The sequence below is a fragment of the Notamacropus eugenii genome, chromosome 2 (genome assembly GCF_028372415.1).
Source record: "Notamacropus eugenii isolate mMacEug1 chromosome 2, mMacEug1.pri_v2, whole genome shotgun sequence".
Classification (NCBI taxonomy): domain Eukaryota; kingdom Metazoa; phylum Chordata; class Mammalia; order Diprotodontia; family Macropodidae; genus Notamacropus; species Notamacropus eugenii.
The window spans coordinates 437476171-437501166 of NC_092873.1; the positions used below are offsets into that span (position 1 = coordinate 437476171).

Genomic DNA, 24996 nt, shown 5'->3' on the forward strand with positions numbered 1-24996 from the left:
TTCTACCTCTCCTTCTGTGAGAGTGCATGCAATCTTATATGGATTTTACACATACATTCTTATTAAACACATTTTCACGTTAGTATGTTGCATAGAAGGATTAAAATGAATGAGAGAATCCATGAGAAAAACCAAAATATAGCACAAGGAGAAAATAATCTGCGTAATTCTGCGTTTCGATTCTATCGTTCTTTCTCTGGATGTGGAAGACATTTTGCCTCTAGTCTTTGGGGAATGTTTTTAGGTCCTTGCATTGCTGGGAAGGACTAAGTCTATCAGAAACAGTCCTCACGCATAGTGGCTGTTACTGGTTCTGCTCCTTTCACTCAGCATCAGTCTTTCCAGGTTTTTCTGAAGTCTGCCTATTAGTCATTTCTTGTAGCACAATAGTATTTCGTTACATTTATATACCACAACTTGTTCAGCCATTCCATCATTTATGGACATTCTCTCGATTTCCAGTTCTTGGCTGCCACAAAAAGAGCTGCTATAAAGATTTTTGTACATGTGGGGCCCTTTCCCATTTTTATGATTTCTTTGGAATACAGTCATCTAAAAGCAGTATTACTGGATCAAAGAGTATGCACTTTTTTTTTTGTATAGTTTAATGTATTTTAATAGCAAACTTACAGGAACAGCGCAGAAGACAGCATTAAAAACATGTACTTGCATGTAGGACAACTCAGAAAAGTATAGTGAGTAGATGGAAACTACTGTATGATTAAAAATGCTACAAAAACCATTTAGTTGCTGTCAGTAAGAAATTTACTTTTTAAAACCAAATGCTGACATTGTCCAGAAAAATTTAACAAGTTTATTTATAATTGTTATAAGGTTGAATCGTTGAAACTTGTTCACGAAAACTTTTTTTTTGACCGCATTAATGCTTTATGTCCTCACATTTATATTCAAAATTCACACACAAATTAAAAGGGAAAAACTTGCCAATACCTGATTCTGTCCCCTATTTTTCCATTCGCAATCATATACTTAGGTATCTTTTGACCCCATGGGAAGAAAATATCTAATGTTCAGAGCTACCAGTAACAGGAAGAAGAGATTTTTTTTATGTTTTGAGAATGAAGAGTGTTTCCCATTGTAGTGGAGTTTAAGCACGTTCTCTACGTTTGTGGCGTACTAGCTGGATATCTTTTGGCATGATTGTGACACGTTTGGCGTGGATAGCACATAGATTGGTGTCCTCAAACAGGCCAACCAGTAGGCTTCATCTGCCTCCTGCAAAGCACCAATTGCTGCACTCTGAAAGTGCAGATCTGTTTTAAAGTACTGAGCAATTTTATGCACCAGACGCTGGAAGGGAAGTTTATGAATCAGAAGTTTGGTGGACTTCTGATAACATCTGATTTCATGAAGAGCCACAGTACCTGGTCTGTAAGCATTTAGTATCCAGTAGAGGGCGCACTCTTGCAAGCAGCTTCTGTAGCAAGCTGCTTCCTGGGGGCTTTACCACCGGTGGATTTACAGGCAGTTTGCTTGGTATAAGCCATGTTCCTGAAAACCTCTCCTCACACACCCCTCTTCTCTTTTGACTTGGGCTAAAAGAGCAAGAGCTGGCCCTAGCATTGGAGAGCTACAGTGGCAGCAGCTGTGAACCTGCACATTTTTTTTGTACCTCTTTGGGCATAGTTCCAAATTGCTCTCCAGAGTGGTTGGATCAGCTCACAGCTCCACCAATAATGAATTAGTGTTCCAACTCTCCTACATCTTCAACATTTATCATCTTCCTGTTTTGTCATGTTAGTCAATCTGCTAGGTGTGATATGGTACCTCAAAGTTGTTTTAATTTGCATCTCTAATCAGTAGTGATGTAGAGCATTTTTTCTTATGACTATAGATGGCACTTAGCAATTTGGAGTCAAAAAGAACCTTCACCAATTTTAGTTAATTCTCCATTTCATATTTTCTAGGATCTCTTGAATAGGGTGGAAGATTTCCAACAGCACAGCCAGAAACTTCTATCAGAAGAAATGCCCAGTGCTGCAGAGCTGCAGGAGTTGTTGGATGTTAGCTTCGAATTTGATGTTGAGCTTCCCCAGCTTTCTGAGATGCGTATCCGTCTAGAACAGGCCCGCTGGCTAGAGGAAGTTCACCGAGCTTGCTTAGATCCCAGTTCCCTTACCCTGGATGATATGAGACGTCTCATAGATTTGGGAGTGGGATTGGCCCCCTACGCAGCAGTGGAGAAGGCCATGGCGAGGCTACAGGAGCTGCTTACTGTGTCAGAACATTGGGATGACAAAGCCAAGAGCCTCATGAAGGCCAGGTGAAACCCAATTTCATCTTTTCTCCATTTGATAGTGGTGTTTAAATGTGAGGAAAAGATATTTCTAGCAGACTCAGTACTTAATTTGCCATAACAGTCCATGTTTTTACAGCTAATATCCCAGTATTAGAGTAAGCAGGGTATATGGGATAGGGGAGGTGAATCCTGTTTTCATACTTGAGCTGGAAAGAAACCCTAAGATTAGGGGTGCTTTTGAATCCATTATGGGTTGTTACTCTCCTTGGACTCTTGACAATAAATTCATAGTTTGAAGTGATGTGATTTTTGTTTTAGGATTCTGTCCAAATTATGTAAATCCAACTGTTTCAGATTATGGTTCATCTCTTTGCGAAAGGAAAGGAGAGCAAGTAGTAAGTGATAGAACTTAAAGCTACAAGTTTTGAATGACAAATTGAATGTTGTCATGATAATAAGTGTGTAAGGAAGAACCTAATAATTTGACTTAATCCAGGCATGGTAAAAGCTATTTCTTATTGATAGTGATCATCTCTAGAGGATAACTTGGCAAGTTTGCCCAGAAGATTGCAAATTGGATTTGGTAGTCTAGTGGGATTAGATGGTGATGAACTTTTAATTTTAAGATTTGGTGGTCTATCCATATACTATTACTTAGTCTGTCTCCCTTTTCAGCCTGATTGATTTTACTAATGTGATTTCTGGCCATGGAAAAGGACAAAAAATCCTAATTGTACTTGAAAATTGAGCTCATTTCTTGATTTTCAGATTACTCTTTTTTAACATAAAGCATTGACAGGTACAAGAGTATTTTACTGTTTCACCAGCTTTATCACATTTTAAGGAGAAATAAATTGAGTGCATATCATATTGTCTCAGGATTTAGAGCTGAAACAGATGAACCTCTGATTTAACTGATTCAAAAAAGTGGTCAATGCATAACAATTCAAATCCATTCTGACTTTGAATCCAGTGTTTTCCCCTTGCCATCAGATTGTTTATGTAAATTAATTGCAGTGTTCTGTTTCTCCCTACCACCCCACATGCTGCTTCTCCCACTAACCACTACCAATATTTACTACATTGTGATTTATGTGAACTTCCCACTTGATTTTCAGGTCTTTATTGTCTTTTTTTCCCTTAGCTTACAAGTATCTCTTAATTGTTCTCTGAAGTTGGTGGGTGAATATAGACTCCTCAGGGTTGAAATTGAAGGTTAAGGAGAGTGGAGGGGCTGTAGCACTACTCTTACCCTTTTGTCCTTGTGAATGGATGTTTCTTGACCCATCTTGGCCTATACCTTTCTGTATAGACTATGCCTAACTTCAGCAAGTTATTCTTCAAATGGAGCTTTTCAGTATTATCATCATAGAGCCAAGAACCAGGGAACTGTTCCAGGTGTCATTTCTTGTCTCCTGGTTCTTCCTCCTCCTCCCCCCCACCCCCCCAAAAAAAAGCTTCCTTTACATATTTTGCAGCCATTTGAGCCTTTAGGCAAGGCCTGCACAACATGATAGGGCTGCTATTGCGTACTCTTTCCTGTTTGTCATGTGACCTTTGGCAACCAACCATCATCAGTCTATCTCTAGTCTAACCTGTCTGTGGCCTGAAGAACTTTTGTCTATTTTAATTTTGGCCCCTACCTACTGCCAGGTTGTGCAGGTCTGCTCTAGATAGTCAGCCATCATTTGGATTAAAACTTTGGTAAGCTTATACCACAGAAGTAACTCAAGATTTTTGTTTGTAGTACCAGGTTTGCTAATTTGATTATCGTGGGTACAATTAATTTGATCCATCAAGTGCTGAATGGATTGTATATCTCATTTCCATAGACCACGACACTCATTAAACAGCCTTGCAGCAGCAGTGAAGGAAATTGAGGAGATTCCAGCATACCTCCCAAATGGTCTTGCTCTAAAAGATTCTGTACAGAAAGCTAGAGACTGGCTTCAGGAAGTGGAAGGCCTTCAGGTTTGTGTAACTTTGAAAAAGCCCAATTATGGTTCTGTTTCTGCTCATTCTCTGTGTGTATCTGCCACATACCTTTTTTTATTTTCTTCTACATTAAGTAAGGCCATTATGGAGGTTTAAATACAGTGCAGTACAGTTTTGGGTCAAGATGAAAACATTAATTGTCACATAGAATCTTAAACATTCTTGCTAGATTCTTGGTGCTCAAATACTCCATTCCCCGCCCCTGTTAGGTTTATTTGGGTTTTTTCCTGTTAAACCTCATTCCTATTTTTCCCGACTTGATTCTGTGATAATCACTAGCCATTGGAGTTCAGGATACATAAAAGGACAAAGGGATGAAGAGAGTGGGAGGTTTAGAAGTTTGGTAAATTACCAGGAACTTCAAGTCAGGTAAGTGGGTTTGGTGATTGGAATTATATTCAATTGTATTAAACCCAAAGAACATAACATGAATCCTCCATTTTTGAAGGAGTTTTCTTGATGACCATTGTGTTAGTAGTTGTTAAAGAATACATCATGTGACTGATCTACCGCATATGATGGGTGTGACTAGTTTCATCAAAGAAGAGAGTTTAACTTATCACCAAAGTGATATGATTGCCTGTGTTACTGTGGCGTTTATTCTGTATGAACTTCCTATGCATCTGGTTGCCATGGTCACAGTAAAAGTCATGCTATTAAGCTCTCTTTAACTTTGGTAGTTTGAGTAGCTTCAGCCCTTTAGATCATAAATGTGACAAGAGCTGGGGGTTTGGAGACCTTTCATGTTGTCTCTCAATCCTCTGTATTGTAGACTGACTTCCTACTGAGCTAGGATGAAGGTCTGGAAACACAGCCTTTCATTAACACAAAGTCCACCATTAACTTGTCACCTAAATCCAGTTCAGTAAATAGCAAGGTCCCCAAGGACCTGCCCCCTATAATATTACTAAAAGCTCCACTATTGTAGAGATAAGCAGTAGTTAATATTTGCCTGTGTAGGATCTGTGCGTTTTTAAAAAAATTATTTAGGATTTCATTTTACCCCAGTTATGTTATAAAAACAATTTTTACCATTCATTTTTGAGTGCCAAATTCTGTCCCTTCCTACTTCTGTCTCCTCCCCCCACACTTCCCACCCCTATTGTGAAGGCAAACAATTCTTTATAGGTTATACACGTATAGTAATGCAAAACATCCTGTAAAAGAAAACAGACAAAAAGCCCCTCAAATAAAGTAAGAAAAGTGTCCTTCAATCTGTATTCAGACACCATCAGTTCTTTACTTAGGGATGGAGAGCAATCATCATGAGTCCTTCCAAGTTGCCTGGGGATCTATGCTTTTATTTTCAGGGACTACTGCTTCTGTATTAAAAGATGAGATAAAATGTAGTGCATACAATAATAAAGAGCCCTGAGATAAATTTTAGCGATCAGGAATTATTTTGTGTTTATGAAATTGAAGACCTCAGTGCAAAAAAAAAATGTACAGCCGCTAGGCAGATTGTTAAACTTCTCTTCCTTGAACTTCATTTCTAAATATGGAGACAAGTCAAGTTCCATCTGACAGACTTTGAGAGGAAATTAATAAAAATGTACTTCATAATGAGAAGGAAAAATCTGGTCAAAGTATTCAGTTTCTTAATCAGAAATGCTGGCTCATTCTTCCCTATCCTTACTATGTCTAAGCCCTTGTGACACTCTCACCTACAGCGGATAGATTCAGAGAGCTAATTTCTTTGAATTTCCCTTCTCATGCTCTCTTGAACTGATTGTTTTGAACTTGTAGGAAAGGAGGGAAAACTTTAGTCTTAAGTTTTTTCATCCTTATAATCAATTTTGTTCACTTGCTTTATTTGAGTGATCCACTTACATGGACTGCATCTATGTAAGGATTCACTCTGAGCATACAAGAGATTAGAAGAGGCAGTTTGCTTTAATGTAGCTCAAGCCATGGCCTAGATCAGGAATCTTTGGGTTTTCCTCCAGCTTTTGACATTTTCTGGCTTTGAGGGTATGGACGAGGCTTTCCATCCCCTTCACAAGCCTTCGTGTCATCTATGTAATAAACCTGCAACTTGTATCTCTCCTGTTTGTGAGTCTCAGATGAAAACAATAAGCCTAATAATGTATTTTCAAAACTTTTTAAAGTACCAAATAAATGTCAATTATTAATCATTGCATGAAGTCATTGACGGAAAACAAAAGCCCCTAGCAGTGGAAACTTTGTAGAGATTGATTTTATTTGAATGGAGAAGTCAGCCAATAGGTCTGCTAGCTAGATGATAAAGTTATTATGTTATGTTACGTTATATTGCATTATATTATGTTCTATATAAAAGGAAGAGGCAATATTAGCTGTCTTGGAACATAATAACCCAATGAAAACACTAGAATCCCTTTGTTGAAGGGAAATTATCAGGGGGAAGGAGAATGAGGACGTTCTAAATTGATTTCAGAATAACCACTTTTGCATATGTCAGGATTATGTGTGACTAGATATTTTTGACCTGAGCTGGCAGCCAATTTGGTTATTCCATGTTTGTTTCATACTTCTGTGAAACTAATGTCAAACTGTTGATGGCATCAAACTAAAGGAATATCTCTAATATGAAAAGCAAAGTAATTTGAGATTTCCATGATGACTTAGTATGACCATCATGGATGTTAAGAGCATCCTCAAGGGTGAACTAAAGTGTGACTTCAAGAAAAGTAAGTAGTTTTGAGTTGTAGGTATTTATTTTTTTGGGTGCATATAGTCATTGCAGCTGAACAGAACTATGGCAATTATGTTGAAAATGGACAATTTTCAGTTTTTAAAAAGTTGAAAAAGTTTAAAAAAGTTTCATTTTTGGATCTTTCAGTTTTCATTTAATAGTTATCTGCCTCATTTTGGCCTCTGAAAACATTGATGTCCTTTGGCTAATAGACCAACTTAGATGCTTGTTAAGATTTGTTTCCAAGTCTCATAACTACCTTTATACAGAATGACTTGTTTTTGTCCAGATACATTTTACTAATAACTTCAACCCCTCCCAAGGAAGTATTAGTGCTATGGTTAACTGCTCTTCACTCTGACACACGCTTTTGGTTAGAGGGTAGTGCCAGTAATGCCAGGGTCATGGATTTAATCCCTGAATGGGCCACTTGTTTCTCTTTTTATGGACAGCTAGATGGCGTGGTGGATAGAGGCCCAGGCTTCATCTTGCTCAGTTAAAATCTGGCTTCAGATCAGGTGTGTGACCCTGGGCAAGTCACTTAACTGTTTGCTTTAGTTTCCTCATCTGTAAAATGAGATGGAGCAGGAATTGGCAAGCCATGCTAGTGTCTTTGCCAAAAAACTCCACATGTGGGTGGATATGACTGAAATGACCGAAGAACAAAGAACCCTAAGCTTGAAGTTGTCCAGTTCATATCCCAGGTCCAGCACTTAATAAATCAGTGACTGTGTGGTCATGAGCACGTCCTGAATGTTTCTATAAAGTGTCATAGTTTTTAAAGTGAGAATAATAATACAGCCAGTCCTCCACTTTTGCTTGGGTAACATTCCTAGAATGTGGCTTAAAAGTAAAAATGTGAGTGTTGATACATGGAACCTGTGGGAAATAGGGTAGGTTCCCATGACAACTAAAAACTAAAAAAAATTTTACTAGAGATTTCTGAAAAGTTTTCTGCATACATTTCTATATAACAAAGCATTAATTCTGATAATGTGCACATTTCCTAACACAGTTAAATCATGAAACAACCCATAAAATGTTTGGGAGACAAGATTGGATGGGATGGGGAAGGGCAGAGGTGGCAATGTCAGAAGACCCCAAAGTAAAAAAGGGAAAAGGGCAGCCTACCATTCCTAATACTCCTCTCAGCTTTGTGATGGTCCATGCCTTGGGGTGACTCCCTGGTCCCCAGGCAGAGCTCCCAGGCTGGCCCTCTGTGGGCCAGATGTAGTGGGGGTCGGCCTGGTTGTTCTGGGATGCTCATGATCCTAGCAGCATGGGTGGGGGGTGGGAAGCAAGTGAGAGGATAACCACCATCTCCTTAACCTACAAACTTAGCTGCTTTTTCCATTTTTCCAATTCCCTCATTGTCCATTTGAAGTTACTGTAGCACTTTCTGGAGTGGGTTCTGAAACGCTTTTATGAATATTTTCCTCCTTTTGCAGATATAAACTTGCCCACATCATGCCTCTACTACTTGTAGCCACCAGTGTACCTGGTTGCCAGTGTAAAAGTGAAAATGAGGTTACTAATAATGCTTGAAGTCAGAAAAGTTAATGTGCAAATGTTAAGGATTGAGCGTATTTAACTGTCTGTCTCAGTTGATTATTGTGAGGAAAGCCCTTTGTAAACCTTAAAGCCATCTAGAAACATGGCCATTATGTATCATGCTCTTTTCTGGATTCCTTTAGTCATCAACCAGAAGTCTTTCTGTAAATGTCACCCAAAATGTTTTTACTGACTACAAAATGCATTTTTCATGACTGGGGACATGAACGTATACAATCTTATCCTAAATAAAGGTCATTAATTTCATTCATGGTCATATCTAGAAGGCTTTTGAGTGACACAAGACACCATTGAGTTCATCTAAGTTGAATTTATTATTTAGATGTTCGTAGAAGAGGATGTGATGGCAAATGAGGGAGCAATAAGGATTTTATTTCATGAAACTTTTTTTTAAGTAAGTTTTTATTGCTGTCTTCTGTTTTTGTATCACAGTTATCCTCTATTCCTCCTCCCATGTTACAATATTTTTTAAAGACAAAAAGAAGAGAGAAAAACAGCATAGCTGATAAGTACGTTGAAAAATTCTGAAAATGTGCAATTTGTCATGAGACTACTCTGCATACATATGAATTCTTTTGCTAAGATTACCTTTCTGGCTGTTAAGATTTAATTGCAAAATGGTAGTTTCAGAAGGTATGCTAAAGATTCTGTGGAGCACAGGCAAAGTACTCTTATCCCTAGGAGTCTTGGCTGGTTGTGACAACTATGTGAACCATCAGTTTCTCCAAGGATGATAAAGGCAAAAACATTTCCTGCTAATGTACCCAGGTGATAGTGGAAACTACTCTTAAATTACTGTTTTCAGGAATGTGACTCAAACATTAGCAGTAAAAATTATTTTTATTTTCATGGGGGTTATTTTTGTAAGAAAGATTAGACCAAATACTTTAATTTTCTGAAATTAAAAAATCTTTTTGCTGTACTGTATTATTCACGTGCATGTAAGGAGAGCTCAGGGTGCAGCTCGGGTCACTCAACAGACAATCCTGGGCTTCATCTTCTAAATTCACATCTAGCTGTGTGACCCATAGTAACTCACTTCACCATCATATCTGGAAAATGAGCTGGAAAAGGAAATGGCCATACACTCCAGGATCTTTGCCAAGAAAACCCCAACTGGTGTCACAAAGAGTTGAAAATGACTGAAATGACTGAAAACAAGAACAGAGCTGCTAAGTAGGTTGGAGTTGAACAGAATGCAAGCCTAGGATTGTGGAATCCGGTGCCTGTCTCTTGAAGACATGTTATTACAGTTCAGGCTCTTTCCTTCTGTCTCTTCTTACCAGCATATTTCACTTTGTTGAGGGTCATGTTGTTTCCCAATCAGAAGAATAAATTTAAAAAAAAATTCCTTGTTCAGAAATCTTGTGTTTTCATATCAGCTATTCTCTTGATTGTATTAGGCTGGAGGACGAGTACCAGTGTTAGACACACTAATGGAGCTTGTTTCACGAGGCCGATCTATCCCTGTGCATCTGAATTCTTTGCCGAGACTAGAGTCCCTAGTGGCTGAGGTTCAGTCTTGGAAAGAATGTGCAGCCAATACATTTCTAATGGAAAATTCTCCGTATTCCCTCTTAGAGGTAAGATAATTCAAAGCTAGCCACTAGCAAACTTATGTCTCTCTTGACTCAATAAAATGTATTACTGTTTATATATAAAGTCAGCATTATTGACTTGTGTCTTATATGCTGAAATTATTTGAGCTTTTTTTTTTTCCTAATACAGATGTAGAATTTACACTGAACATTTTACAAAATGTAGTTGCTGACCAGGTCTATGATACCAGTTTGACTAAGGAAATAGTTTTATTTCCCCATATAAATCTGATTGGCTTTTAGTCATCAGATTTCAGTTTGACCTTGTTCTATTAGTACTTGACCTACCTTCTCCAGAAAATCAGTTTTATCAGAATGCCTGTGGATCATTTTCTCCAGATTGCCATGGTTTCTATATTTTTCTTGCTTTTCATTGATTTTGTCCAGATCTGTGATTTCATTTGTGTACAAAGCTCTTGGTGAGGAGATTCCATCTGCCTAATTTGCATTGGAAACCATTTTCTAACTTCTGTAATCTCTCAGACGGTTGCCTGGGTCACTGAGAGCCTGGGGTGTGCCCAGGAGTCTCTGTGTTCTTGACTTTGTGACTGACCTTGTAGCACCAAGCTCATGATGTGTTCCTCTTACTAATAAAGGTGGTTTGGTTTGGGATGCGTTGCCAGGGGAGGCAAGGAACACTTTGGTTTTGTATTCTTGGCGATCTGTCATCTCATTCATATATATTGCACACTTCTTTTTCCAAGTGTAATTCTTTATTGAGTTGTTTAATCTGAGTTAAGGATCAAAATACAACTATTTTAATGAACCTCATATTTAATACATTTATGTATTTATGCATTTATATTTATATCTTTATTATTTTGTAATATATAAGCACATAAATAATATATACATGAATAAATATAAGTAAATAAAATAAGAATATATTGCATATAAATAATAAATGTTATATATTTAATTAATATATTTTAATATAGTAAATAAATATAATAATTGAAAGCAAAGATAGAAATTTTTTTTCCCTTCCAAGTTCAGATCCTCTCTGAAGTCTTTCTATTATTGATATACCTTGGTGGGATCATAGACCCTGATTAATGCTCAAGGTCTAGACTTAGGTTTTTGCCTCTGTTCTTCATTTTGTGTCTCCCTGGTGGCAGTTGCATTTTGAAACATTTTCCTTTGAACTCTTACTAGGTTCTTTGTCCCCGGTGCGACGTGGGTGCGATGGGGCTGAAGAGAAAGCAGAGAAAGTTAAAAGAACCTATTCTAAGTGGAAAAAAGAGAAGCACAAGACTGGAGAGTCTGAGTGACCTTGAAAGAGCCTTGACTGAAAGTAAAGAGACTGCTTCAGCGGTATGGGATTCTCTTGTTATTTCTCCATTTATGATTTTTTGAAGTTCTACTAAAGTACCTTTGGGTCTGTATCACAGTCATTTCTGAATCTCTCCCTACTCAACATGTAACAAAGAAAAAATATTTGAGCAAAACAAACTGACCAGACTGACAGCCTGATAGGACATTTCACACCCAAAGTTCCCTATTTCTCCAATGAGAGGATTTTTATCTCCAGTGGGAATATTGGGAGGACACACGAGTGTTTGGAAAGTGCTTTGGAAGACCGATGTTATGGATATGGTCTCTAGTGATATCGTTGTCGTGATTAATCTAGGATCTTTTCTTTGGGGACGTTAATTAGTCTTATGATTCTAATGATGTATGTATCTTAACTTCTCATTTCCAGCATATCACCTTTTCCAGACACATTGTTCCCTTTCTCTAGTCCACAAAGGAACTAAATTACAGTTCATTGGTCTGAGGATTCACTGACCACTTGGTGGATAGTTTGTCTCAGGCTCAGGGGTGGTTACAGTCGTTGGAATCTTGTTGACTCTGCAGATTCACAGTATAACAGGGTACTTACTTATATGGGCATGGGAATCATTTAACTTAACTCCATGAACTATATCTTTATTTTTGAGTGAAATGCTCACTTTTTTTAGGACATGAAAAGTTTAAAAAATTCAGTTCTTATTTGGAAGATCAAGTTAACTACTACTATTAAGCAGATACAAAAACCTGGTTTTCAAGTCATTGCTTATAATAGGCAATAAGAGCTCAGAAAGGTATCTAGCCAGTACCATAAAGTTAGTGGGGGTTTTTAACTAATGGAATGAATTTACTCATAATAGTTTGGATTTTTCTTTAGTCTAGGAACTCTTTAAGAGTGATCCTCATAAAGAGAGGATTTGAAACATTGTGATTGAAATGGGCAATTAAAAAAATTAATTTACAGTTGTGTAGCAAATTAAGCACAAAGCTAATTTATGTTGAACGAGGAAAAAAATAAAAGTTTCCTTCCTTTATTTTTTTTTACTGCTTTTGAGTTGTAAGGGAGAAAGGACTAGTTTTGTTTAACTTAGTGTGTTAAGAGGCACTTTAAAGCAAGTGATAGAAGATTTCCTAGAAGCCTGCTATCTAAATCAGATACTTAGCACAGACGAAACTTGGATAACAAATTCAGAGTTGTGTGTTTGTCGGTATCAGCATTTGATGTTGACATAGCATTTGTGAGTTTGTGGTGAGAAGGGTAAGAAGAAGTTAACTGGAAGCATTGATATTGTAGGATGTGGGGATTTTTGGAAGGGGGAAGGCAAAGGAAACACGCAGAGATTGATATATAAGAAGTAACATCAAATAAAAGTCTTGCAGGAGCGTCTGACCTTTGGAGGTGTGTGGAGTTGGGGAGCAGGAATCTTCTTGCCCTAATGCTAAAACTTTAGCGGTAATCTCCCTGCAGATGGCGACACTTGGCGAAGCTCGGCTAAAGGAAATGGAGGCCTTGCAGTCCCTGAGAGCAGCTAATGAAGGGAAACTACTGTCAGCCAACCAAGACTTAGAAATCAAAATCTGTTTATGTCAGAAATCCCCAGCTGCACCTATGATCCAGTGTGAACTCTGCCGAGATGCCTTCCATACGGGTTGTGTGGCTGTGCCCAGCATCCTCCAAGGTCCCCGTGTCTGGCTCTGTCCTTATTGTCGGAGATCGGAGAAACCCCCATTAGAGAAAATTCTGCCCCTCTTGGCCTCCCTTCAGCGCATCCGTGTTCGCCTTCCTGAAGGAGATGCTCTTCGGTATATGATTGAAAGAACAGTGAACTGGCAGCATAGAGCACAGCAGATGCTTTCTTCAGGGAGCCTAAAATTGGTACTAGACCGAGCAGGGTCAGGACTGTTGTACAGCAGATGGCAGGCCTCCACAGGCCAGGTGCCAGAGACAAATAAGGTAGGTTCAGACTTTGGTTTTCAGAATCTGGCAAGCCCTTACGACTTCATGCATGTTGCTTGGGTTACTAGAGTAACCCTAACAACTGGAATAACTCCAGTTACTGGAGGATCATCTTCAGGGTCACTTGTGTGTTGCGTGTTCTCAATGTGCTGTTGCTGCTACCTTCCCTTCTCTAAAGAAATGTTTTTTAGGGGAATTGTGTCTGTTTCCTGAAGCATATGCTCATTCATATGGCTATGGATTCATCTGCTTGTGTGGGGCAGTTTTCTGTAGACTGATCCTCATTCTTCTTTATTTCTCTAGAGCACTCTCAAGTTTTCCACTAATGAATAGTAAATTTTCAAATGGCTCCCCATTAGTTTGCACAGAAATCCATTAGTCTGTATACTTTTTTCTTTATACAATATTGCTCATTTTAAAGTAATTTTTTTTAAACTTCATACTTCCTATGCAAACCAACCTCAAGTTGAATGGAAAGAAGCTCCCTGCCATACTCGTTTCTTTTTTCAAATAGATCTCTCCTTATTTCTCCTCCTAAGGAGCCATCTCTTAAAGACAGACACACATTGGTGCTGTCTTATCCATGTGTCTGATAAGAGTGTGGCACTAATGGCTTACTCTCTTGCGATAGTGAAAATTTTTTCTTTCCTGTTATGTAGGTGATGGATGTAAAAAGAAAACCCAAAACTGTATTTTTCTAATCTCTTTCAAGTGGTCCTCACGTTCATTTTGAAAGTGACTGAGGTTGTCCCCCTTCCCCAAGGATGATTTCACTTCACCACTTAGTTCCCTAATTTCTCATCAGTTCCTTGGAGATATACTAAGAATTTACGTTTTTTACAAGTAAGGAAGATTGCAGCTAGGATGGCTTTATTTGTGGCCAAACCTTTATCCCACTCCCTTGGCTATCACTACTTTAGGATAAATGCTCTCATATAATTACTTTCACAAACACTTCATCAAAGTAGATGCACAAAATCTTCCTCAGTAAATGTAACCACTGTGGCAAATTGGCATTTTTAATTGACAAGATCAGTTTGTACACTATAAGAGTTGATTAGTCCATTGGACCTGTCCCATAAAGAAAAATAACCCTTTGTTTTGACAGTATAATTACTGTCAAAGTAGTTATGTAAAACTGGTTTCAGTAAAGCTAGGAAGATTAAAGTCCTAATCCCTTTCGTGTGGTATCTTAGCTGATTTGCTCTCAGGTTCAGAAAGCCAGATGATCCCAATTTCCTAAGTGCCACAGACAGTCAGTCAGTTTGGAGCAACCAAGTCATTGTGTTTCCCTCTTGTCAGTCTGACAACCTGATCCAGCTCCATCTCTGGGCCGGTAATAAATTATTTCTGTGCTAGGAAAGTCTTGTTACAAAATGTTTTCCTCCTATTAGGTTTCACAGACAATTGGTGCAATGTCCTTTTCTCTGCCCCATGACTGGGACAACAGAACCTCCTACTTACACTCTCCCTTTTCAACTGGACGAAGTTGCATCCCCCTCCATGGTTTGTATACTCCCATTAATTTTGGGGTTTGGGATAGAGGAGTTACAAGCAATCCTGTCTTATATTTCTACTGCTGTTAACCAGTTGCCTAATTAAAAGACCTTGACCTATTTCATTTTAGAGTCATAATTGAAGTTTATTATTCCCTTAAAATGCAAGGGAGTTCTGGGGGAAAAAACTTTTTATTAATTCCTTTTTGGAGTGTTGTGGCTAAATTTGTGATTCACAGCTTAATGATCTCTGTTTTTCAGAATAATATTTTAATTTTCTAAATGTCTGGAGCACTTGTTAGAATCCTGTTCCTTCCCCACAAACTGGGCTTTTATAGTATTTTTCTGATAGCTTGGACTCTTTACTAGTTCAGGTTCTGTGGATCTGGGACTGCCAGCTTCAGTTTTATTAAGAGCTAATGTGAGGCTACAGAATCTAGTCTTTTCTGAAGGAGCAGTCAGTTTTGGAGGTAAAGTGAAGAATAAGAAAGATTAGAGATTTTTTTCTCTCTGGTCTTTTATAGGTATCAGTCCTGATGTGGATGAGCTGCTAACAGAAGCGCAATTACTCCAGGTGTCTCTGCCTGAGATTCAAGAAATCTACCAGACTTTACTCACCAAGCCAAGCCCGACTCAGCACCCTGACCGAGGTTCACCTGTTGGACTCACCAGTGAGAAGGCAAGAATCAGACTTGAGGGGGATAAACTCTGCCATTCGTCTTTTCTGTTACTAGTAGGTCTATCCCGCTTGAGTACTAGGTGAAGAACTTCCCTGAATGAGGAGTTGGGCCATAAGTGAAGGCCAGGGGTGGCATTTGCAGTCAGCCCAGGCAGAACTTAACATCATCAGTTACGGGGTTCATCTCCTGTTTCCACCATTGACTCCCCTGTGACTTGGGACACATCTTTGGACCTGACTAGTCTCTGTCTCTCTCCTTCCTCCCTCCCCCCCTTTTTATGTGTATAGCTTAAAAAGGGCCTTTGGCACAGAGATGAGACTTGGAGAAGGGCTGTGTGCAGCTAGATATAGTTATTTAAACTCTGTTCATTCTGCTAGTTCATCTCGAATCTGTAATTGAAATTAGACTAGGGTTTCTTTTGGAAATCTGGTGACCACCCAGACACTCCTTCTGAGCAGTGTTTTTAAGCAAATTTTTAAGCAATTTAAAGCAAATGCTTCAATTCAGTTAGAGATCAGTGAAAATTAAGATTTTTTTTCCCATCCAAGTTCACAGACCCCCTAAAATTTATCCATGAACCCCAGATTAAGAACCCTTGGGCTTGACACATTGTTGTAGTGTACTGATTCCACTGAGCTTACCTATGGTACAGCTTTATAGAAGAGAGATATTCCTTCCAGTCATAGTCAGTCTTGCCCCGTAAGAAGCATTACTGTTGGAATTGGACACACCAGTATGGCAATTTCAGGAGATCATAGAGGATGGAGCTGGGTGTTTTTTTAAGCGGGGAGGTGGGTTAGGGATACAGGCAAAAATTAACAAGTACTTACTAATTATATCTAGAATAAGGGAGTCTGTTTTGAAAGGTAATACCTGCTGTGTTGGTTCACTTATGTAGATTTCCCCCTAAAACCTGTGTTTTGAAAATAAAACCTGTTGTGTAATTGAGATTAAGTGCATAGTTATATTTATCTTTTCAAAGGGATTTAATTTTGGATTGCAACTACTTAACCTCTTAAGGCTTTAGGCAATTCTCCAAGATGATAATTTGAGGATGCCAAGCTGTTTTGGTAGAGTGTTTTATCCATGAATTCTATGTTCATTAAAACCACTAGGATGAAGTAAAGACTTTTGTTGTAAGAAATTTATTTTCTAAAGATGAGAGATAAATATGCATATTTAAACATAAACTAATTTTAAGACAACATTTTTTATGATAATCTCTTGAATATTTATTTAAGGATTATTTTTAACCAACTGTTTTTTGTTTTAACACCTTCTATTCCTTTGCTTTTACTAGTTGTTTAGCATTATTCAGCAGATAAGTGATAGGAGAAAGTAAGCTCAAACTATCCTGATTTATTAGGGAGGAGGTCCAAATATTTGGCTATGCTTGTGGGGTTGCAGTATACAGTTCTTTCTAGCCATAATAGTTAGCTTTATTTTAGTACAAATATCAAAGGGAATTAGTTGGGAAATCATAATGCTAATCTTGACTTCACATTTTTTCAGAATGACTGCTGCCGGGGGAAGCGAGATGGAATTGGAAATCTTGAGAGAAAATTGAAGAGACGATTGGAAAGAGAGGGTTTGTCTGTCGAGCGACAGGAGCGAATTAAAAAAATGCGGACCCCTAAAAAGAAGAAAATCAAATTGAGCCGCTCCAAGGACATAAACACTCTCAAGCAAGAGAAAGAACGGAGCTACGAATTGGCCCGTCCCACTGAAACTCAGTCCCTGCCCTCAGATACATCATACTCGGAACAAGAGGACTCTGAGGATGAAGATGCCATCTGCCCGGCTGTGAGCTGCCTACAACCAGAAGGAGATGAGGTCAGTGAGGTTTGGGCCATAGAGGACGTCCTACCTACCCCCTAACTCAGACACCCTGTAAGCTAGACCTCGCTGGGTCTCTCTCTCTTCTGCTTATCTGCTTGGAGCTGATCGAAGTCGATGGCTCCTCCCTACCCCTCCTGATTTCTCTGCTCTTACCATCGTAACTGGGTCTCCTCCCTTTTCTCGAAGAAACTCTTGCTCTTCCCTTTTTTCCTTTTCTTGCCTCCTCTTCCAGCTTTCACCATCCCGGTGCTCAGAAGGTGGGAGGGATGCTGTCGTATTGCTTTTAATGCTTACCCACCACAGGGAAGCGCTGGTTTAACCCCAAGGCAGTCACCACTTGAAGAATGGCTTTGACTTGGTTCTGGCTAGTGGTCCAGCTACGGTACATATGGCTTAACTGTTGTCCCAGAGATCCCAGTGGTGGGATATTGGCGGGTTAGTTAGAAACAGTCTAGATCTGCTGAACCTGGCCCGCTGGCCCGCCCATTTTTGAAACTCATTTTCCCCTCTGAAAATCCCATCTCCCTGCTCTTTGTAACTAGGTGGACTGGGTCCAGTGTGATGGCAGCTGCAATCAGTGGTTTCATCAGGTCTGTGTTGGTGTTTCTCCAGAGATGGCAGAGAAGGAAGACTACATCTGTGTGCGCTGTACTGTGAAGGACGCACCGAACCGAAAGTAAAAAACAAAACAATACAAAAACAAACCCCCCCACTTATGTAATTCAGGACTCCGAGAAGATTTCTGCGATTTCTCAGCAAAGCTGCAGGACTGGTATTAGAGCCAGCCTGTAAACGGTGCTATTTCTATTCTTCATGGGATCATTTTTCCAGAACTGTTTGAAAAAAAAAAAAAGAAAAAAGAAAAAACTAACAAAAAAATTTTTTTTGACACTTTTTGTATTTTTCCCTTAAGAGCTGTTTGTGGTTGTTGAGGTCTGAAATGCTGACTGTTTTTTGCAGGGGTTTCCACCAGTTTAGAAGGGAGTGAAGCTGGCACCTTTTCATGGACAGCATTAAAGTCATACCTCTGTCTGGGATTTACCGGCTTATGAGTCCAGCTTGGCTTCAGTGCCCACAGCGGCACCAGAAATTCCAGTAAATCCTCTTTTGAGGAATCTCTCCTGTTTACTCTGTTACCATTTGGGGGGAACTTTTGGTTTTCATTGGGGTTTTTGTTTTTGTTTTGCTCTGCTCTCCGACTCCCGCCTTTCCCCTTCCTCCTCCCCGCCTTAGATTAGGTTTATTTATCTGAGCAATAACTTCTATGTCTGGTTTCAGTGGCTGGAATTAAAAACGTTCTGAACAGTGTGGTGGTGCTTTAGCTTTGGGTTAATGTATGGGACGCAGACGTTTAGGTTCTAGTATCACTGATGGACTAGTAATGTAGAAGGGAGACAGCTCTGTAAGTAATTTGCCACAGCTGTATTTTCGCTTTCTCTTTTTTTTTTTCCCTTGGGGAGGGGGGTAGCTTGTATCAAATGTTGCAGTTTATATTGTGGAATAAATCCTTGGTTATGATATAATAGCAAATCTTGGTTATTCAGAGCCCTTAGATGCAGCTTCTCTTAACCTTTTTTCCTTCAGCTTGCCTTGCTTCTGCCCAATTAGACTGCTGTAGAATAAGCCCCAACCTGCAGGGGCTGAAGATCGGTTTCTTCTGGTGTGTTGTGCCCTTCCTTCTTCTCTGTTGCTGCACCCTTCACCCCTTCAACCTTCCCTGGTAGCTCCTACTCTACAGGGAAGAGGACCTGTCCTAGAAAGCTATGCTGTTTAGAGGCTTTCTCATAATGTCATTCGGGCCTTATTTCCAGCTTGGGCCCATCTGATGAAGTGCTTTGTTTGTATTCACTAAAACTAAGAAGGAGACTGATGTCTTCAGGACAAGAGGTCAGGAAGGAATCAAAAGGGCTTTCTGCCCTACAGACAGGCCTGTAGAAGCAAACATTGAAGAGAGTTGAGTTTCCATGGGGCTTAGCATTTACAAGATGGGAGCAGGTGCCTTCCCATTTCTTTTTCCTTCCCACTCTCATTTCTGACTATGGGGGGGGTTGTTACGGGGTAGGGGAGGGAGGTGCCTGTACCTCTCATTGCCATTTTCCTCTTCCCTTCCCCACATCCCTGTTAAAGAGCTGTTTCACAGTGACCATCACTGACAAACAGAAAACAAGCTCTCTTCCTTACTTCCCTTTCTATGTCCATTTTGGTAACATTTTTCTCATTTTGCAGCTATCAACCTAAGGGAGGGTTAGAACTAGTGGGTTTTAAAAAACAAAAACAAAAACACCCTAGCAGTTTGTGATGTAGTGAGATTAAATGTACTAGCCCCCTTATGCAATTTAAATAATTAAATCTCTTTATGAACAACTCTTAGTTGTCTGCAGTTTTGATGCAGTTCCTGCGATGTCTTTCCTTTTTTGGGGTTCCTGGGTTTAGAAGGAACCTGGTCAACAGCACCATCTAAAATAGTATGTGGTTTGGCCTTCAAATCCCCAGAGTCTGAAAATGTCTAACTTGGTCAGAATGTCAGCCACCAGTGAGCTCACTTACTACCAAGACCAGTAGGATTGCGCAACTGGAATCAGAGGGTCTGCTTTGTCGTTTTAAAGCTCTGAGGTTTCTAGGGGGTGTTTAATGAGAAGAAGGAAGCATTTGAAGCACTGAGGCTAGGAGCCATCTGGTATTTATTTTAGATAGTCTGCACAGGAGTGCTAACATTAGTCTCACTATTCAAAAAACCATCTTAGAAAAATCATAGGATCACAGTTTTGGAATTGAAGGGAGCCTGGGACAACCCCAACCCCTCACTCACCCCATTTTACAGTTGAGTAAACTAAGGCTTGAGTGAATTTAATGACTTAACCAAGATAACACTCATAGTAAGCAATCAGAGGCAGAAATTGAACTGTTCCCCCCTAAGGAGTTGGTGCTGCTCCTTACACTCTACCATTATAGATGAGAATCCTGCCCATAGAATTTAAAGGCAGAAGGGAACCTTAGATCATAGAACAGCCCTGAGGAAGGAAGGCTGATTCTGGACTCCGAGGACCTATGTTCAAATACTGGGTCAGTTGTTTTTCCTCCCTGGGCTCTAGTTTCTTCATCTGTAGAAGATAGCATTGAGTTAAATGGAACTTTCCGGGTCCCTTCTAGCTTTGATTTCATGAACTAGTCCAGTTTCTTTATTTAACAGATGAAGAATTGGGAACTTAAGGTGGTTGTCTGGTACGTTGTCCCAGCTAATCAGTGATGGTGGCATAACCAGGGCTAATAACCCAGGTCTCCTGACTGCTTAGTACTTGTATGGGATGTTGTGGGCTCCTCAGCACTCATTGGAACTTGGAATACAGTCATTAACCTAGGGGAGACTTCTTTGGAAACGAGATTGGTTTAACGTGGCATGCCTAAGTCTTCAATCTTGGGAGAGGCTGAACCAACTGGTAAGTGATTTGTATTCACTATTGATGTCAATACATGGCATTCGTCAGAGGTTTGCCCACTCAATGTCCTGTTTGGACTGGGGGATTCCAATTTTAGAGCCCTAAGCTTTTGGGTACCTATCCCTGCACTTACCCCTTCATGAACATGTGGGCAGTGACAGTGTTACTTCTACCAGGATGTGGCGAGGCCCTTCCGTTCTCAGCATCATTATGCCTGGGGCCTCTGGTTAGTATTGACATTATTGACAAATAGAAACATTTCATTGTGATTTCAGTTGGATGGGGCCTAACATACCTATCATATTCAGTTTAGTGAAAATTTATCACGTATAAGTCTACTGTGATGTCAGACTACCTTCAGAAGTTTATAATCACTCATCTGTATACAGCCCCAGAGTAGGTAAATCACCAGGTCTCTGCCCTACCACTTGGAGCATAATATTGAATAAAATATTGATATTTAAACCGATCAGCAGTATAGACACAATTCTAAAAGTATATCATGTGCATGATGTATGTATCCTCTTAAGTTAGCACTGGCCTAGACAACCATTATCATGTACCTTTTGGAATCCAAGACAAGATCTCTTACCCATATTGACTGTTGGAGAAGAGCAGGGGCAATAATGAGGCTCTAGCTATGGGTCACTCCCATGCATAGCTCTAGTAGGCTGGATTAATTAATTTATGACTGCTCAAAGCCTTCCCTCTCCAATATGATTCTTGCTCCCATCAGTGACATCCTTTAACTTTCTGAGGGAGTCCTGTGGACCCTTGTTCATAGGTAGGTTTTCTTGACACATTGTCTGAATAAAATGTTTTTAAATTGGGAGCCTTTGAAGGACTGCTAACTTTGTTTGAAATGTAAAACAAATACAAAAAGCATCTGTATGCTGTTCTCTGTTCAGATGCCCATGTCTCATGTTTGCTTGACTAGGGTGCACCTTAATGTTCTTAGCCATAGGATGGAGGAAGTCCTCAAGGCCAGCAGAGGTTTTGGTTTCCCACTTATTTTTTATTAGTCACTTGGGGCAAGGAATTCTGGTATTATGCGTATTTCCTAGAGAATTGCCCTTGTGACTGAGGTGGCTAAGACTATGGCAAGGTCATATCAGTGACAAGAGTGGAGGGAAAACCACAGCATTCTTTGGGTGAAGAAATCCACGCACTGCTCAGTGGAGAAACTGCTGAATTAGGTGTTATAATGCTATAAAGGATCAGCTACAAACTGCTTATCTGGCAGAAATTGGAGAGAGAAAACTTACAACATACACAGTTATAATATTTTTCGTTGTTGGATTTTTGGTGGAAAAATTACGAATGGCTGGAAGAATCCTTGTTATTTGATTCAGCCCTTTATCTCCAGACAAAATTGGTGAAGATTTTTTTAATGATATATAGTGTTACTTTTACTGCTCAGGTATCTAGGGATCGATAGCTTCACAGCTTCCTCTAATTCAAGCTAGTGACTAATCACCATGATTGTCAATCAGGGAGTCCACAGTTTGTGCTAATTTTTTTGCTTGAACCTTTATGCACAGAACTTTTGAAAAGTAAAAAAGGTTCCATTTAACGTTAGGTTCTTACATAGGGTTACAATTTTCTGGATGGATGCAAATCCAGTTCTGCCAGCATCGCTTTTGATATCTACTTGGGTATACTCTACCCAAGGTTGGTCCACTATTCGTAACATTAGTCTTTGTATCCCTAGCAGTTAGTGAAGTGATTAATATATTATAGGAGGTGCTTGTTGATTGATTTCCTGTCACTGTGTCAACTTCTGCTCTGGGGATGGAATTTATACTTCAGATCTTTACATTCTCCTGGGAAGAGGCGTACCACTTTCTCACTGATAAGTAAAAGACAAATTAAAGGCAGAAAGGAGTATCTGAATAATGAAGAGCATCGGAAAGCCTTTTCTTCCTTGAGGTGGCTGAGCCTTGTTGAACCTAGTTAAACCTCATGGCAAAGTGACTTACTTTTCTTAGACAAATTTTTCAAGCTGTTAGTCATTTAGTTCTATAATACTAACTATAATTGCATGACATTCTCTTGCCTTTAATTGAGAGGAGGAATTCTCGTTTACCTCTCTTTTGTAATCTCTGTGCTTAGCATGGTGCCTGGCACATGGGGGCTTCATAAATGTTTATTGACTGATTTCAAAAAGTTGGCATCATGTAAATAAGACCTAGTCGAATGCCCTCATTTTACAGCTGAGACAGGCTTATGCAGATGACAGCTTGCTTGCCCATGTTCTTGTAGCAACAGAAGTTAGACTTAAACTCTCAGCTCCAAGTTTGTTTGTTTTTTTTAACTACATCAGTTTACGATATTACAGAAAGAGCATTACAATTCACTTTTCCACAGATATATTTCACAGGTTTTCTGTTCCCTTCTCTTTCTGTCAGTTGCTGAGGCATATGAAAAAAAGATTAGATCACAGCCTCATTCCCTCATGGAAAATTTGGTCTGTAGGAGGAGGATATAGTTTGCATTTGTATTAAGTGCGTTAGATATGGAAACCAAATAGTATGAATTGGGAGTGTGATGTGGAGCATTTAACTTCTGAGCAATGGCAGTTGAGCTTGTCTTTAATGCCTGGATAATATTTCAGCGTAGAAAAAGGTACAGGGAAATTAATCAAGCCAGAGTGAAAAGGTCATAGAACTTACCTGAAGGACCTCAAGTTTACCCAGTTTGGCCAACTGAAGTTTGGCAAGAGTAAGAAATGAAAGAATCACAAAACCTTTTGAGTTTCAAGGGACTAGGGCATCCAACAGCTGAGGTCATAGAATTCAGATTTATAGATGGAAAGTACTTCAGTGGTTATCTGGTCCATGCTCAGAAAAGAACTTTCACATCCTACATTTTAATACAATCTACAAGTGGTTATACAGCATATGCTTGAATAATAACAAGGAGGATGAGCTCACCCCACAACTCTTCCCTCCTCTCCCCAGCAATGCATTCCACTTTTGAACAGAATTAGTAGGAAGTTTTTCTTGGCATCTAGCTTTAAGTTTACTCCTTGAAACTAAAACATAATGCTCATAGTTCTGCCTTCTAGGAGCAACAGAACCAAGTTATCTTTGCCACAAACATTTGAAGATCTGTGCTTTCTTTCACAGCCACTCCTGCCCATTCCAGCCCAGCAAAATCTTAAGAGTAAACATACTCAGTTTCTTCTGTTAATCCTTTGTATATCCTGAATTTTTCCCTGTAGGCTCAATTCCCTGCTTAAGCTAGCACTTAAAATAGAATATAGTACTCCAGAGGTTTGATAAAAAGAGTTCAGTGGTGCTGTCACTCCTGTTCCTGAAAGTTAAACCTTAATTCAGTCCAAGTTTTGGTTTCATTAATTTTTTTGATTGCAACATCAACCTGCTAACTCACTGAGCCAACAGTCCATTTCACAACTGTGCCTTACCCATCTTTTATTTACAAAGTTGATTTTTTTTTTTTTGTACTCGGGTACAAGATTACATTTTTATCCCTCTTAAATTTCATCTTAACAAGATTTAGCCCAATACTCTCTTACTGTCAAACCCTTTCGGCATCTTGATCTTACCATCTGTTAGTTACCTTTCCTAGCTTGGGCCATCTGCAAATAAGGGTATGCAGATCCCTGTGTACTCTAGTGAAGATAATTTGCTACATTGACTTGGAACTATCTTAATAACTAGTCTGTATGACCATACAACCAATATTTATCCATCTAGTCTACATTTTCCCATCTTTATAAGAATTGTATGACAAACATGCATAACCTGTATCTGATTGCTTGTGGTCTCAGGGAGGGAGGTGGGATGGGAAGGATAGAATTTGGAACTCAAAACTTGAAATAAAAATTGTTTTTTAATTGTGAAGAAGAGGAAAGCTTTGCAAAAGTCTAGGTAAATTATATCTATAGCACTCATGTACTAGTTCAGGACATGACTTGTTTTTGACGATTCTGTGATCTCCTTTCTAGATGTTTGCCAGTCTCTCTTTAATGACCTGTCTTACAGTTTTCCTATGAAATGAAGTCATGTTTACTAGTCTGTAGTTTGAGGACTTACTTTTTTTTTTTAATGGAAATATTTACTCTTCTCCACTCTTGTAGAACTTTTCCCATTTTCCATGATTTTTCAAACACGAAAGATTGGAGGTTCAGTCATACTTACCTATTCTTTCAGAACTTGAATTAACCAGTGGCAGC

General features: G+C 39.3%; 1 protein-coding gene and 1 pseudogene across 2 annotated transcripts in view; one reads left to right on the forward strand and one right to left on the reverse strand.

Moving 5' to 3' along the window:
- The window catches only part of KDM5B (lysine demethylase 5B), a 71848-nt gene extending 52123 nt beyond the window's left edge, over window positions 1-19725 (forward strand). For both annotated transcript variants that reach the window (XM_072648181.1, XM_072648182.1), the window contains 9 exons: window positions 1929-2284; window positions 4093-4231; window positions 9905-10084; window positions 11255-11413; window positions 12858-13343; window positions 14741-14852; window positions 15367-15521; window positions 17035-17355; window positions 17904-19725. In XM_072648181.1, the coding sequence (XP_072504282.1) occupies window positions 1929-2284; window positions 4093-4231; window positions 9905-10084; window positions 11255-11413; window positions 12858-13343; window positions 14741-14852; window positions 15367-15521; window positions 17035-17355; window positions 17904-18041 (2046 nt within the window). In that variant the 3' untranslated portion in view covers window positions 18042-19725. The remainder of the gene's footprint in view (window positions 1-1928; window positions 2285-4092; window positions 4232-9904; window positions 10085-11254; window positions 11414-12857; window positions 13344-14740; window positions 14853-15366; window positions 15522-17034; window positions 17356-17903) is intronic.
- Window positions 616-1540, reverse strand: LOC140529482 (histone H3.3A-like; annotated as a pseudogene).
- Window positions 19726-24996: the final 5271 nt, after the last annotated feature.